A 16,603-nucleotide genomic window follows, 5' to 3' on the forward strand; every position below is an offset into this window, starting at 1 on the left:
AAAAATGACACCAGAAAGAATCATTGCAGATAATGCCCCTTCTTGCCTGGTCCCATTAGTTCTTGTTGGGTTTTTTTTATAGCCATGTCTTCTAAGGCTGTTATGTAATTTAAGCTAAAGTTCACATTGGTTAATCCAGAATGTTTGGTCAAACATAGTTTGATGCCCCTTCATTTGTGACATAAGTTGGGCTAAAGATTGGATTAGTACCATAATTAGTACCATAGAATCTGTACTGGGAAAAGAAAAAGGATGCTTTGTAGGTTTGCCTTTAAGTGAAATGCTGAAAGATCAAAAATTCACAAAACTAGTTGAACCTGGGCAACAAATTCCTGCATTCAACCACAAGATTATTTCAGACATCATCCAACTACCAATATTTGCACGGCAAGGTTAGCTTATTGAAGTTGCCAGTTCACCTACAAAGTAGCTTAGATTGTTTTCTGTGATTTTTCATGATGCTTTTCATCATGACACATAGGTGTTTTGTGTTTGTCTGCGTCACTGCACAGTTAGAAGAGGTTATATCTAAGACCGATACTGTGTCCTTTAAACGACTGAAGCAGGCAGCATATGACTGGTACCTGTCTTAAGCTTCCAAAGGATTCAGACACTAGCTGTACAAACATTTCTTGTTGCTCGGCTTTTGAAAATGACTACTTTTATTGGGGGGAACTTCTGTTGGATGGAAGGAAAACCAACTACAGCACTAAATAAGTAATAATTCAGCTAGCATAGCTATGAACTATGTGTGGTATGTCAAGAGAAAAACCACCTAAGAATAGTAGCAGCTCATAGCCACAGGTCTGGTAGTCAGTGGGATAGATAAAGCACTTTGAGGAAACAACAGTATGTTGTACTGGTGGATTCTGTACTGTGTGGATTTGTAGAATTTTATGAAAAATTCTAATACTATATACAAGGCAGAAGAGAAGAGATGATGCTACCTTCCTACTATTATAGTCATCAGTATAAGCAGTAGTATTTCTCACACTGCACCACGCTCCCTCTGATCTACTAGCACTGCTCGACTGGTCCCACCATCTCTCCGTACAATGTAGATATAAAAGCTTGACTTTTCTATGTTCTGGCACCGAGGTGGTGGAATTAACTTCCCATAAATATCCATACAGCTGATTCACTGTCTTCAAAAGATGGCTGAAGACCTACATCTTTTTGAAACACTTAAACTAGATCTTATTTTCCGTGTTTGTTTTATGCATCGTAAAAAAAAAAAAGTTTTTAGGCTGACGGTATTCTCAGTCTGTGACCTATTGAACCAGTGTTAATGTATTCATTGATACAGACTTCGAAGCACTTTTGTACGTCGCTCTGGATAAGGGCGTCTGACAAATGCCAGAAATGTAAATGCAGTAGACATTTATCTAAAGTGATCTATGAACTATTACCCTTACTGATGAAAATGTTCTTCAAAATAATTACCAAAGCAAAATAATTAAATGCACACCCACACATTATTGTTAGCACTAGCACTCAACTTTTTGCTAGCTTGAACAGTTTACCATTAGGACTTTTTTTGTATTTGAGATAATATGGACATTAGGACTAACAGAATTGTCACAAAACTCACTTAAATAACTGTATATTGCATAATGCCCACACTTGTGTTTGATTCCAAAGTTCCTGTCATTCTAAATGAATGGGAATGTTGAATATAATAGATGTAGCTAAAGAAATCAGCATTTCCCCATGTTTTTTGGTTGGTTAATGGTTCATAATAATCGTTGTTTCGCTACATGAAAGTTAATAAGACAAGCAATAGCTTCTTGTAGGCAAACTTTCAGACATGACCCAAGCCTCTGATATCAGTGCAAAAGGTCACACATTGCATTGAAGTCATCATATCGAGTTACAGATCAACAGAGCAACTTGCCGCTCTTTGCACTTTCTGTAAGGCAAACTCTAACCTTCAGACCACCTTTATCTTACTTCAAAATGTAAGAGACACATAATCACTGGGAAAAGTTAACAAATAAATCATTTTCAGCTACTTTTCCTATTCGGGACTACGAGACTAAATTCTGGAAGCTGTACACAAATGTTTTAGCAAAACTAGTAGCATTATTCTGAGAAGACATAAACTACATTTTAGGTTTCTTTTTATTTATTATTTCACATTATTTGCCCTGGGGTACAACCTTCCAAATAGCAGAAAGCATTATTTATGCTAAGAAAACTTAACAATGAAAACAAATGTGTTTAATAGAACTGTGATGAATAGAAGTCTCATCAGGAATCTCTATAACATGGCAGGATTCACTTCAAGACTACATTTTTTTGTAATGTAGAAAAATCACATGTTACAGAATGCAGGGGCTGTGCCCCTGGATAATACAGTTATAGTCAGATTGTACATGGGTGGAATAGCAGAGGCCAAAGCTTAAGAGCACAATCCTCAATTTGTATGGATAGTATAGTTTCCAGTTATTTGCAAAATGATGTTTTTGCATATAAATACAGTACGTGCACCAGCTAACGTCAGATGCTAGCCTTTTTTAAAAAAAACAAAACATGTATACCTATCTAACATATCACATGAGATCTAGTGCGTGTGAAGGCCAGGGCATGTGATACACATCAGTTTTGATACTCCTCAATCCCAAAACTCAAACAATGTTAACACAATACCCTCTAAAGCATAACAACTACTGTTTGTTTTTCTATCTGTATCTGACAGAATGTTATCCCCCTGTATTGTTGAGACAAATGTACTGTACTGACAAAACTTAGGATAGGTATACATGTTTTGTTTTGTTTTTTTTACACACACACCCCTGTTACAGAATGCAGGGGCGGTGCCCCTGGATAATACAGTTATAGTCAGATTGTACATGGGTGGAATAGCAGAGGCCAAAGCTTAAGAGCACAATCCTCAATTTGTATGGATAGTATAGTTTCCAGTTATTTGCAAAATGATGTTTTTGCATATAAATACAGTACGTGCACCAGCTAACGTCAGATGCTAGCCTTTTTTTAAAAAAACAAAACAAAACATGTATACCTATCCTAAGTTTTGTCAGTACAGTACATTTGTCTCAACAATACAGGGGGATAACATTCTGTCAGATACAGATAGAAAAACAAACAGTAGTTGTTATGCTTTAGAGGGTATTGTGTTAACATTGTTTGAGTTTTGGGATTGAGGAGTATCAAAACTGATGTGTATCACATGCCCTGGCCTTCACACGCACTAGATCTCATGTGATATGTTAGACGGCTACGGCATTAAAACACCAACTGAGGGAATGTTGTTAGTAAGAAGCTCCTTAAGTTAAAGCTAAGTTTGAAGGTTTTCCTTCGCCACCCACCTGTACATCACAGGTTATTGCTACAATACAGAAGACAAATCAACAGAGTTCTTTAGAAAAAAACAAAGATTAATTTAACCAGTACAGTCTGAATGTCACTAAGCAGTCATCTGCACTCTGCTAAAAAAAACAAAAAAAACATTCAAGGTAAGATTAAATTCATGGCTGTGGAAATAGAAATTATTTTTCAATGTACGATTCACAAAAATCACTTTTTTTTTTAAACATCTCTGGCATTAGCGATACAGTTTTGCCCCCTGCTGGCAGGCTAATGAAATCAAAGCTTCACACAAAGACAAGTTTCCAGACAGATTACACCAAAACTAGAAGAGATTTAACACTATCCTCAGTGCATTTAACCAACATCCGTGTCAAACTGTACTGTATGTTTTAATACTTATGCACCTGGCTGACATATAAAAAAATAAAATAAAATGCCTTCTCATAAAAATGAAAAACTAAACTATAAAAATTTCACTTAAAATAGATAAAACACGATCCCCTGCCACGATGATAGATATCCTTTTGGTGAAAGGAGAAAAAAAAAAAAGCTGCATTTACAAAGACCTGTACATTTTCACATATGAAATGTAGTGAAATGTGACCTCATGACACCATGCCGCATGTCAGGGAAGAACATTCAACTGATTAAATAAATGAATTTTGAAAAAAATATATAAACCAGGGGTATCACATTCCAGTTCTACAGATGTGTGTTGATCCTCTTCAACTCATGAAGTTAGGAATTAGCCGAAGAGCAGAATCAGAGAACTCAAAACACTGATATAACCAGACCTTTTACATATGAAAATCTTTAAATAAACTGCTATGAAACTCTTTGACATCAATCATGGATAATTATTTGTACATATTTTGTCAATATGTAATGAGATTCTGCTGTTACCCTATACAGCCACTATTATCTTTTGTGAACATTTGGCACGACACAATCCACCAGCCTCTGGGTTATCTAAAATAGATATTTCCGACATGTTGGAACACCACATTTACACTCTATACGCATGCGTTTCTTAGGTGAACCTGGGAGTCCTGTCAGACTGAAATTTGAGTCCATCTTTGTGCTTTCTGCATCTACTGGATCAACTGGAAAGAGAAAAAGGGGTTAAAAATGTTACTGATAAAACCTTCTTACTCTCTCTCACACATGCACACAAAATTAAACATTTATATATCAACATACATTATATTTACATTATATTACATTTTACTAAATGCTTACAGATCATCCACATTATCCACATCATTGCTAAACAAGATTTCAGTGGCCTCCCTGCCTCAGCATTTGAAAACCAAATCTTTCATTTCTTCTCACTCATTCCTTTACGAAACATTTTGCTCAATTTAAAGCTAAAATACACAGTGAAATATAACCACTTCCGTGTAAGAGAGTATTTTGTACACTGCTGTGTGTGTGTGTGTTTGTGTAAAAGCCAAAGGGCCAATGTGTCACAGGCAAAACATAGGAACGCCTAATAGCTGTTTGGAGACTATGATTATGTGATTAAATACGTGAAACCAGGCATTGCTTGGTTAGCATGTAAGCCTGCAGCCACACCAGCACTTTGTGGACGAGACTGAAAACTCCTGATAAGAGTGAGAGAGTGTAAACAAAACCAGACACGGGTCAGAATGTGAGAGTCAGGTTAATCCTAGTATGAGGGAAACGGACTTAAAGAACAGTTAAGGCATGTCTCCAATTTGGTGGGAAGCACAAACCATCTTAGGGAAAATAATTAGAAAAAGAATCTCAATAGCATTGTTTCTATCAAAGATGGTGTACAAGAGAACGGTCATATTCTGCATCATGGAGCCAATTTTGGTTAGAGAAATGCGAGCTCAAAGGGAACACTTACTCTGCATTTTGTAGTCGAAGGTGAGCTCCTCCCCTTGTTTAATGCCTCGTGTGGCAAAGAAAGCGATCCGTGGCAGTCTCTCGTCTAAGTTTTCTATAAAGACGTTATACACCTGAAGATTTGGATCACACTGCAGAGAGATAAAGAACGGTTTATGTTCATACGGATGCTTAGAGAAACTAAGTGATTAAAGAAAACAAAACATTACAACAGCATGCATTATTGTACCAAATAAAATAGCTGAACACTTACTCAAAATTGGGTAAGTGAAAGATCATGAACACTGAATAGAATTGTATAGATATATTTATGTAGGCATAACAAACAAATAAAAAGCACAGGATGTTAATTAACGTAAAGCATACAGCATGGCTATACACACACAAACATGCTGCTATAGTTAAACTACATATGTTTTTGTTACACTGATCTAATATTAACTTGTGAATGAGGAACAAACACCTTAGCTGTTCTACACTGCGAAAAAAAAAGAAATAAAATTCACACTTACACTGTGATTGACGAAGTGAGAAATATTGCCATAATGAGCTGCATCCACTGTGTATTCATCATCCACATAATCCAGGTCAAACAGGTAGGTGGCTCCTTCTTTATCGTAGACATGACCTCGCCTTTCTGCTTCTTCTGTAGTGATGATCTGGGTTACAAAATTACAGTCAGGCTCTTAGTCTCAGTTACAGTAGTTGTTTAATAGAAGTTAATAGAAGGCATTCACACTAGTAAGCGACTATCCTAGCATGTCTATTCTGTTGCTTGTAGATTGTTTTCTGTTGCCGTGTGAGCTGTGTGTTTTTTTTCCTGATATGAGAGAAATGAGAGATATGAGAAGAGTAGTATGCAATCTACTGCAAACTTCTACTTTTAACACCCTTGTGTTTAAACTCAGAAAATTATTATTAGACTGTGGGTTTCCACTTTATCGTGTGGGTACGTAGGCACTGCGAGTTGAATCATTTAAGCCATTTGTTTTCATTTGTGGCTTTACTGCATCATAGCCAATTTGCAAAGAACTAAAAAAAAAAAAAGTCTCAACTTAAATGTTGCACCATCACTTTTTCACTGGCTGCTGTTGCATCTCACAGTCTCCTGTGGCTTTGTCACTTGCAAACATGAATTTCGGCTCAGTGTTAAACAACAGAACAAATATGACAAAATAAGCAAAAAAAAGGTGAACTTTAAGCACAGCCAAATTGAATTAATAAAAGAAAACACACATACAAGCTGTAGGCCATTACCTCTCCTACATACTCCATGACGAAGGTATTCTTGCGGATGCGCTCCATGGTCCGTACCCCCCAGCCCCTGCCGTTGTCTGTCCTAAAGATGCACAGTGAATACTGAATGCCTCTCTGCACCACCCTGTTGGGGCAGTCGGGTCCGCAGCGACACCTCCTGTTGCATTCGTAGATGGGTAGTCCAGGCCGAACGCGCACTTGTCCTGAGTCATTGTAGGCAAACTTGTGCTGCGAGGCTCCGGCACAGCAGCCATTCAGAGGACTGTCCAGGCAGTCCGTACACTCGCAGCCAACAGCCACCTCATTGAGAGAGATACCGTCGCCCACCTTATAGTCATTAATGTAGGTGAAGTTCTTAGGAGGACCCTCCATGTCCACCAGGTTTTCCACATAGATGCGACCCTTGTTTGAGCCCAGGCTGTTCAGGTGATTCTCCCAGAGTTTGAGAGTTTGCCTAAGCTTTGCTCGCTGGACAAGATGAGAGACAACGGAAGTGTCCAGTTTTTTGGGGACTGTGCGCTTCTTTAACCGCAGCATCTCGCACATCAGATCCTCCCAGAACTGGTTAAGCAGATCAGTGCACTTTAGGTTCTTCCGTGGCTCCCATGAGTTCATCGACTCCGGATAGCCCTTCCATTTAACCAAATACAATTCCTGTGTGTGAGACAAAATAATCCCTTTTCAGACAAACTTTACAAAGAAATTTAATATTTAGTAATTAATCATAGTCCAGGGAAGACTGACATTACAGTTGACTGGGATGGGGCCCCAGGAAACTCCAAACAGGTGATAAATTGAAGGAAAAACAAGTGGTTCCCGTATGTAGTATTCACTTATGTACATAAAGAGCAGGGTCACAGCAAATCAAAAGTTTTTTTCTGGCACAACACCTTTATTCTCAATCAACACGCAATCACAATCTACAGGGCATGAGGCCTCACGGAATGGTTTCAGGATGAATATGTTGTAAATCATATGCTTTGGCTTTCACAGTCATTACAACCCACTTAAACACCCATGCAAGATTTTATCAGTGGATGTAAGAACTCCCCACCACCAACATAAAATAGTCTTTGATCCCTTAACCCCTATCCACAGATAGAAAAGAAATCAAAAACCCATTGTCTGATATCCTTACCTGCGTTTCTTGCCTTTTTCCATCATTGATGACTTTTCTTCGGTAGCTACAAAGGTATTCCACTTCATAGTCACACAGGTTGTTCTTGTTGACCCCCAGTTCACTGCATTTGACTCCTTCTTCTCGGCAAACCACTTCCAGTTGGTCGAAAGTAGCAAGACATGCTACTTTGCACTCTAAAATAGAGAACTTAATGTACACTCACTTGCAAACAGCTGTACACCTGCTCATTCAAGCAATTATTAAATCAGCTAATAATAAAGATACAGGTCAAGAGCTATAGTAACTCAAACAACTGCTCTGTACAACTGTGATCTACTGAAAAGCATCTTAGAACACACAACACATGGGCACCAAGAACAAAGTAGTCATTTATATAAGAATAAAGCAGTAAAGTAAAATAATTTTGTTTAGAAATATTTAAGAAATAAAAAATGTGTAAAAAATAAATAAAATATATGGCCAAATGCATGTTGACAGTAGACAATCCTACTGATATTAGCTTGTTGGACATCTCATTCCAAAACCTTGTCCATTAATATAGAGCCCCCCATCCCCTTTGCAGCTTCTCCACTCTTCTCAGAAGGCTTTCTATACAATTTTGGAGCATGTCTGTGGTCATTTGTGCCCATTCATTTACATTTCTGGCATTATTTCAGATGCCCTTATCAAGATGCAACTTACAATTTATCTTATATATATATATATATAGCTGAGGGTTATGGGCCTTGTCGCCCTGGGATTCAAACTCACAATCTTCCACATCCCCATTCAGCCAAAGAGCATTAGTGAGCTCAGGCACTGAAGCTGGTTGAAGAGACATGGCACACAAGATGTTCCAGTTAATTCCAAAAGTGTTCAATGGGGTTGAGGTTAGGGCTCTGTGCAGGGCACTCAAGTTCGTCCAAACCAAACCCCTTAAACCACTGTCTTAATGGAACTTGCTTTGTGCACAGTCGCACTGGAAAAGGAAAGAATCTTGACCAAACTGTTGCCATTGGAAGTAACGGGCCAAATCCAAACTCTTAAAAACAGCCCTACACTATTATCCCTCCTCCAATAAACTTTACTGTTGCCACTATTACCTTTTTCCCTTCTACATTTTGGCTAAACCAAATTGACTTACAGTCAAGACACAACAAAACTGAACATAATCCCACTGCACTACACACTAGAGTACACAACACAATGTGCCCTGACTAATGCTATTCTACTGGGCATGGCATTAAAAGCAAACACTGATTCAACCTCGGTGCAGTGCAATAGGGTAAAATCAGGTATACTGGAACCTCAGGGAAACTGGGACAGTATTCATTTAAAGCATTTCTTTTCTGGCTGGATAAGAAAAAAACGACCACTATGTTATTAAAGCATTGCTTGACATAAATGGTGCAAGTTATATTTCATGTAACCTGATATAAAAGGATGTGGTATACATTAAACAAGAACCTCAAAAAGGTTAGGGGAGGAAAAAAAGTCAGGTTGGCCAGTTTATTTCCCCCCTGTGATGCACATACAGTATGGACATTATGAGTATAAGAAAGAGACTAACTTTAATATACTCTTAACAATTTTATTTTAATTGCAAGGTAAGGTTGCACCAAAGAAGGCAGGCAGAGCTGCAAGGAGGAAGTGAGAGAGAGAGAGAGAGAGAGAGAGAGAGAGAGAGAGAGAGAGAGAGAAAGAGAGATTGAGAGCGAGAGACAGAGAGAGAGACAGAAAGAGAGATTGAGAGCGAGAGACAGAGAGAGAGACAGAATGAGAGACTGAGAGCGAGAGAGACAGAGAGAGAGATTGAGGGAGACAAACAGACTGAGAGCGAGACAGAAAGAGAGATTGAGAGAGCGAGACAGAAAGAGAGATTGCGAGCGAGAGAGGGAGACAGACAGACAGAGAGAGACAGAAAGAGAGATTGCGAGCGAGAGAGGGAGACAGACAGACAGAGACAGAAAGAGAGATTGCGAGCGAGAGAGGGAGACAGACAGAGAGAGACAGAAAGAGAGATTGCGAGTGAGAGAGGGAGACAGACAGACAGACAGATTGAGAGAGAGAGAGAGAGAGAGAGAACTAAATAGTAGTAGGCAGATACTACTAGAGTTGTTGCTGCAGCAGACATAAATTATAAGATTGTTTGTAAGTGAGGTTTCTACTAATTTAATAAATATACTATGGAAAAACACTGAACATTTTCTAAAACCTGTCACTGCGTTGAGAAATGAATTTATAAACTGTTTCTTAGCCCAGCATTTACCATGTAGACATTTTTACTCAGTTTTTCACAGAGTATTTCGCTCAGTCTGTCCGTTTTGACCCAGTCGTAGAAGAATAGGACTGAAACATTTTCCATTCAGATGAAAACATGCTGAAGACTTCGTGAATATGTCATGTGTTGGGAATTCGTTTTATTTATATATAAAGGGCAAAACAAAAGAGAGAAAAGTTTAATTTCAAAACTCACGAGCTTAGTCAAAACCATCGGTTACTTTATACACAAAAGGGGAAGTTAGTTTCCTCGATTTCTACACATCCGAGCTGAAAACACAAGCACGAGCAGCTAACTGGCTAACAAACAACAAGAAACGAGGATTTAGAGAGATCTGCCCATCTCACTGATCCCAGTTTATTTCACACGAGCAGTCTGGCTTTAGAAAACATGTTTTAGTAAATCTGCTTGGACTACAATAAACTCCAAACTGTTTAAACCTTCTGCTTTAGACTGGAGTATATAAAGGTCTGGTGCTCAGTCACCTACAATACTGAACCACTATATAAACCCATACTATACCGCAGGCTGTTCCTGCAGCATTAAAAAGTACTTCACTCCAAATCCTGGCTAAATGTCGGTCATTGATTATGCTATACCTTTAAACAGCAAGAGTTTTTTCGCTAATATTTCTGATCAGTTACAAATATACCTAATCATACTTTTGGCAAATTTCCGAAAACAAATTCTTACCGTTTAAATTTTCCGCCATCGTCTTACTACCGCCAAATTTGTAAAGTTAAATCTCACGCGATGATTGGCTCGAGGACTCTGTGACCGACAGTTTCACCAACCAATCACATTCGAGTATACCCTCACGACGCATGTGACATCAAACGTAGTTAAAAGTCCTTAAGCACGTTCTGCTCATTTTCTGTTATTTATTAAAACAAAATCGTCAAAACAAATTTTTTTTTAATGACTGCTGTATATTGTTTATTAAAATATCAAAGACTAACTGACCCCCAAATCCTGAATAATTATACATTATAGTGAAGTTTGAAATAAATTGCATGATCAAAAAAATAAAATATTTATTTCTTAATAATAATATAAAGAAGCAACAAACACGCAAACAACCGAGGTCAAGCAGTGGTGTTGTGTGGGTTTGTCTTTTATTTTGGAGAATAAAAGTTAAAAGTCCTTCTTTATATGTAGTGTTCACATAGCAAGGGCTGTTGAATGCCTCAAACTCGTTACCTGGAAAATGTGAGTTTTTCTAGTCTGTATATCTGATCATCATGTATCTTGTCTTGTCATCATCTTGTCATTATTATTATTATTATTTTGTATTTCTGAATTTAGCTACTTAGCTGTCAGTGGAAACAGAGATTCACTTGTTAGCTTACTAGCCTAATTTAGGTCCTGAGGTGTTTACTAGCACTTTCGAACATTCTGTGGTAATTATTTGTTTTTATTTGGCTAGTTTATGCTAAATTTAAGAGTATATATATATATATATATATATTACATCTCGGATGTGTTTTCATTGCAGAAAAAAGAGGGACGAATAATGGTGGTCAGTTTAGGAGAGCTCCGGGCAGCAGCTTCAGTTCTGCTGTTTCTGCTCTTCTGTGAGGCGACTTGTTTTGCACGCGCAGAAAAGGTACCTTTAACTAACGGTGACGTTCTTCTCTCCTTTATATTTAGCTGTTTCTATTTCAGCCTTTACTATGGGGCACTAAAGTTATTAGCAATGGCGGCATGTAGGGATAAGCTAACTGGGATTGCAGATTATTTACGGTTAATAAATGTGTTTAAGAGGATTATTTTGGACTGTTGAGGAATGAAGCACAACAGCAACACCATCACACAGAATCTGAGGTAGTCTTGCACAAGGCGAAGGTAGACAGCTACCTATGGCCTCATGCAGATATACTGTACACGATATGGCCAAAAGTTTTGGGACGTCTGCCTTTACATGCACATGATCTTTAATGACATACCATTCTTAATCCCTAGGGTTTAATATGGAGTTTGCCCACCCTTTACAGCTATAACATCTTCAACTCTTCTGGGAAGGCTGTGCACATGGTTTAGGAGTGTGTTTATGGGAATTTTTGACCATTCCTCAAGAAGCACATTTGTGAGGTCAGGCATTAATGTTGGATGAGAAGATCTGGCTTGCAGTCTCCGCTCAAATTCATCCCAAAGATGTTTTTCGGGTTGAGGTCAGGACTCCAAACGACACCAAACTCGCTCATCCATGTCTTTATGGACCTTGCTTTGTGCACTGGTGTGTAGTCATGTTGGAACAGGAGGGGGTCATCTCCAAACTGTTCCCACAAAGTTGGGAGCATGAAATTGTCCAAATTGTCTTGGTTTACTGAACCATTAAAAGTTCCTTTCACTGGACAAGCCCAAGCCCTGAAAAACAACACCTGAATTCAATGATTTGTAGGGGTGTCCCAAAACTTTTGGCAATATAGTGTATAAAGAAAATCCAAAGCACTACATCATGTAACTAACAAGCCTCTGTAAGCACGAGGAAATAGTTACAACTTCTGTTTATCGTGTACCATATTTGGTATTTAGAAGAAATGTACAGCAATAAAGATGATTCCACCATATTTCGGTATTTATTTGTTGTTCATGAAACTTGCAGAGTATTGAAGACGTGCGGTGCAAATGCATTTGTCCTCCATACCGGAACATCAGTGGCCATATCTACAACAGGAACGTCACCCAAAAAGACTGGTTTGTTTTTATTTTATTCAGTATTTACACTGAACTAGTACCACTGCCTTGTGATTATAAAAAACAAAAACACTCATATTTATGTGCTTAATTCCTTTCGCAAAAGATAAACATTGTTCACTTTATATGAGCTGAGGATTTATTTATATTAAGCATGCCTATATTATTATACTCCCATGTGTTACCTATAAGTAAAGCTAGAATTAAACCTGACTTCAGTTAAATCTGATGTTAAATCTGTTGTTGTAAGGCGCAAATTTTTCCACTCAACTGAAGATATTACATCCTTGTACTTTATTGTCTCCTGTATCGTTGTACTGATATCAACACTTGTTTAGATATCTGATGGCAGCTTTGTAAATTATACACATTTGTCCTTAGGAATTTGTCGTCATGCTGGGTGATTGAGGATAAGACTAAGAATCACAGGTTTTCAGTACAATCTGAGGTGATTTGAGCATGCTTTGTGTATTTACAGTAACTGTCTGCATGTGGTGGTGCCCATGCCAGTGCCTGGTCATGATGTGGAGGCTTATTGTCTTCTCTGTGAGTGCAAGTATGAAGAGCGAAGCAGCAATACCATCAAGGTATCCTCTAGCCCCAACTATGAGTCTTGATTTATGTAATGTGTTCTTAATATGAATAAGAATTCAGAGTTATTGATTGCTATATCAATCCAGTCTAAGATTTTGACTACAACATGCTTCTCTGCTAGATGTGTACACATTTGTTTCAAAATCAAAGCAGCCAGGGTTGGGGACGTGCCCAGGGCCATCGTGCCAAGATATGAGCGTGTTGACACCTTGAGAGGGATAGAGCTCATCCCTGAGCGCAACTAGGGCTCCTTGAATGGCACTGATAGTTCCAGGAGAGATATCTAGGATTAAATATGCAGATACATAAGGGAACGGCTAGTACAAAAAATTAATATGAAGAATAATGATAATTAAAATTAAGCAACAAAAAATGGAGCCAAGGCCCTGAGAACTTACCCATGCTGCCCTCTGTGTTCAAATGAGCTGTTTGATGAAAGCGAACTGGGTAAAGTCCCACTGATAAAGGTGAAAACACCCGTATTTTTTATAAAACAATCCTTGAGAATTTGATTATAATGGTATTCGGAAAAGTTACAAGATAAAAGTTAAAAGATAATGGTGTCCAAAAAGAACCTAATGTTCCAAAAAGAAAATAGGTGGGACTTTCTCAGCAAAGAGGTGTTGGTGTGAGAACATATGAGAAGATAAGAAAAACGTGTAAAAAGACTGTGTATTGAGACGCCATTTTAGAGGTTGTTGGGACGTTCATGCGTGAGCATCTCAATTCTTGTGACCAGCTGATTGCAAATAAAACCTTGTATCTGCATTCATCCAGTCTGCATGATTCGCCTTCTTGAGTTAGAGTCTTGCTTAAAATGAGCTGTCGGGTCAATGTGGAGTTGGAGTCAGATAATTACAAAGTGTTAGCAGAGTAGTGTCAGATAGTGAGCTTTTCGTGTGGAACAGAATTTTTTCCATACAGCTAATGATAATTTAATAATCTTTTGGATTTTTACATTCTAGAAAAAAACACTGGGCAGTGTTTACATAAACCTAAAAACACCAGTAGTGTGCCTCATATTCATAATCAGATATATCTGTTTAGAACACGTTCTGGTCTGAATATTGTAATCGTGTTTAGTTTCATCCCTGCTTTCCAGGTAACTATAATCATCTACCTGTCTGTGGTCGGTGCTCTACTACTGTACATGCTGTTCTTGCTTTTGGTGGAGCCTCTGATCCGTAGGCGTGATCCCTACAGACAACCACTGCAGAACGAGGAATATTCTGAGGTACAGGCTTTAGTAGCATGTCTTTAGCAGCAACCGTCTGACATACACAGCAGAAGTCTGCTTTAATTCAAAATCAGAATGAGTATAATGACATTTATAGGGACAAATGTGAACTGATTCTACTGATGAGATGTTTGATGAGTATTTTGTTACACGGCAATTACAAAACAGATGGATATGTTCTGTTACATGATCCTGGAATATGAATTATACATTTTATTAGGCACATTATATGGTGTGTTAATCCCATGTGCTGCTACTGAAGATACAGACAGAGTTTCAATTTGAGAGATGCTAAATTTGCTCTGCTCTGCTCCACAGGATGCGAGGGCTCCAGGCCGAGGGAACACGGTGCTGGAGCGAGTGGAAGGAGCTCAGCAGCGCTGGAAGAAACAGGTTCAAGAGCAGCGCAAGACTGTGTTCGATCGCCACAAATTGCTTAGCTAAACTCTCAGTTATAGTGTTATTCAGCAAAGGCAAGCTGACCCCTTCTGAGTTTCATGATTTATTTATTTTGCTAACAATGGGACCACATATGTCTCTTGTCATCAGTGAGGCTTTTTTGCATAGCATTCTGTTTGCTATTTAAAGCTCAGTAGAAATCAATATGCTTCAAATGATATTCAACAGAAATGATTAGGCTTGTTATATAAACTGGAGAATTCCTTATAATGTCTGCATAGATTAGACTTATAGGTTATATTGCAAATATTGTGAGAAGTGGGCTGTGTTGCAAAATAATGTGAATACTTTGATATTCTCAGCTTTTCTCCCAAACAAAATAGATTGAGCAAGCAAATGTAGTAATTTAACAACATAGGATTCCTGCTCATGTTAGATGCATACACTGCAGAAGATGACGTCTTAGCATGATAATATCTGGAATTGAGTTAAAGTATGTACTCTTTCTTATATGATTACTAATATAAGATGAATAATGCCATTTCTAGTTATATTCTACCATTTAGTTTTTTCATTCTATTTCCAGATCATTTTGCTTCGTTCTAGAATTTAAATTTAGAATCAGCAAAATAATCTTTTAATAGAACAAGCTTAGTCTAGAAATAGGTTTAATCCTCTTAGATTTGGTTGCTTGTGGTTTTCTAGATCATTTTGACTATATTTAAGATATTTTTACCTGGTAAGATTCTTTGCAGTGTATGCCTTTTGGTTATTGTTGAGTAGATGCTGCTTTTCTTCATTAAGGACCTGAGTATAAGTATATCATCACTGGGTTCTAGGAATTACAGTGTTTCCCATTCCTAATGTCATGTACGTGGCAACTGATTTCACACCAATTACATGTTGTTTGCACTGAATAGTATCAATTTTGAAGATTTATATTGCACTTATGGAGATGAGCTTGTTTTAACAGATATTATTCTGCTAAGACTCTACTTGGCTCTATTGGCATGATTGCCTATATTTGTTATTTCAGCTTATTTGGTACTCCTACCTTATAGTTAATTATTGACCACTTTATTGGGTAGATCACTGGACAAGGTCCGCCATACATTTCAGGTTGTCCCACTGGGGGAGTCCTTCAGTTATTTGTAGAACTGTGTATCATTGTTTATCCTTTAGAAAGGGTTCTAAGCAGAGCCTGTTTTTGCTATTAATTATTAAGGATTAATAAATCTGTTAAAAAAGCTTTTATTCCTAAGAGTGTAGGACCAACAGGCATAGTGGTATGATTTCTGTTGCTGTTCCTGATATATCCAGAGCCTGGGATTTACGATGCTGGAATGAATTGTGCATGATGACTTTAATTATGTACCCATTGTTATGTGCCCAATAAAATGGTTGCTTAATCTAGGTACAAGGGAGATGTACCAAATAAATGCAACTGAGTGTGTCACTGTTCTATTTCAGGAAATATCTTTCCACATGTTGTATTCTGCTTGCACTGAAGAAATAAATAAAAACAATCTTTGAAAGTTGCAACTGGATGTACTATTTTTCTCTTTGTCGCATGTAATTCATGACACTATATGTCCAGTATACAGGGAATTCCATTATATACTGTATATGCAATCAGCCTAACTTGTTGCTTAACCTGTGCAGTATGAGCAGTTACTGCTTTAGAAAGAAAATTCAGTGACTGATTATTTGGCAAAATTATTGGTGTTATATTAATTCCCCTTTTTTAGTTTAGCCAGTAAACTCTTACAGCATGTGTATTGTAGATGAAACCGTTTTCTCCCTCTCTCTTTGTCTG

The 16,603-nt window shown here is 37.9% G+C and overlaps 2 protein-coding genes across 2 annotated transcripts; one reads left to right on the plus strand and one right to left on the minus strand.

Moving 5' to 3' along the window:
* Positions 1-3,138: 3,138 nt before the first annotated feature.
* On the minus strand, positions 3,139-10,615 carry suv39h1b (SUV39H1 histone lysine methyltransferase b). The gene is made up of 6 exons (XM_058390287.1): positions 10,554-10,615; positions 7,598-7,773; positions 6,460-7,113; positions 5,715-5,861; positions 5,204-5,333; positions 3,139-4,433 (listed from the first exon to the last, which is right to left on the minus strand). Exons 1-6 carry the CDS (start codon positions 10,570-10,572, stop codon positions 4,300-4,302), a joined length of 1,260 nt encoding a protein of 419 aa, XP_058246270.1. The 5' UTR covers positions 10,573-10,615; the 3' UTR covers positions 3,139-4,299.
* A 349-nt stretch (positions 10,616-10,964) lies between these two features.
* Positions 10,965-16,325, plus strand: tmem9 (transmembrane protein 9). Its single transcript, XM_058390288.1, has 6 exons — positions 10,965-11,069; positions 11,356-11,466; positions 12,466-12,557; positions 13,036-13,144; positions 14,254-14,385; positions 14,707-16,325. Exons 1-6 carry the CDS (start codon positions 11,043-11,045, stop codon positions 14,830-14,832), a joined length of 597 nt encoding a protein of 198 aa, XP_058246271.1. The 5' UTR covers positions 10,965-11,042; the 3' UTR covers positions 14,833-16,325.
* The last annotated feature ends 278 nt before the right edge of the window (positions 16,326-16,603 follow it).

Source organism: Hemibagrus wyckioides, linkage group LG05, assembly GCF_019097595.1.
Source record: "Hemibagrus wyckioides isolate EC202008001 linkage group LG05, SWU_Hwy_1.0, whole genome shotgun sequence".
Lineage (NCBI taxonomy): Eukaryota > Metazoa > Chordata > Actinopteri > Siluriformes > Bagridae > Hemibagrus > Hemibagrus wyckioides.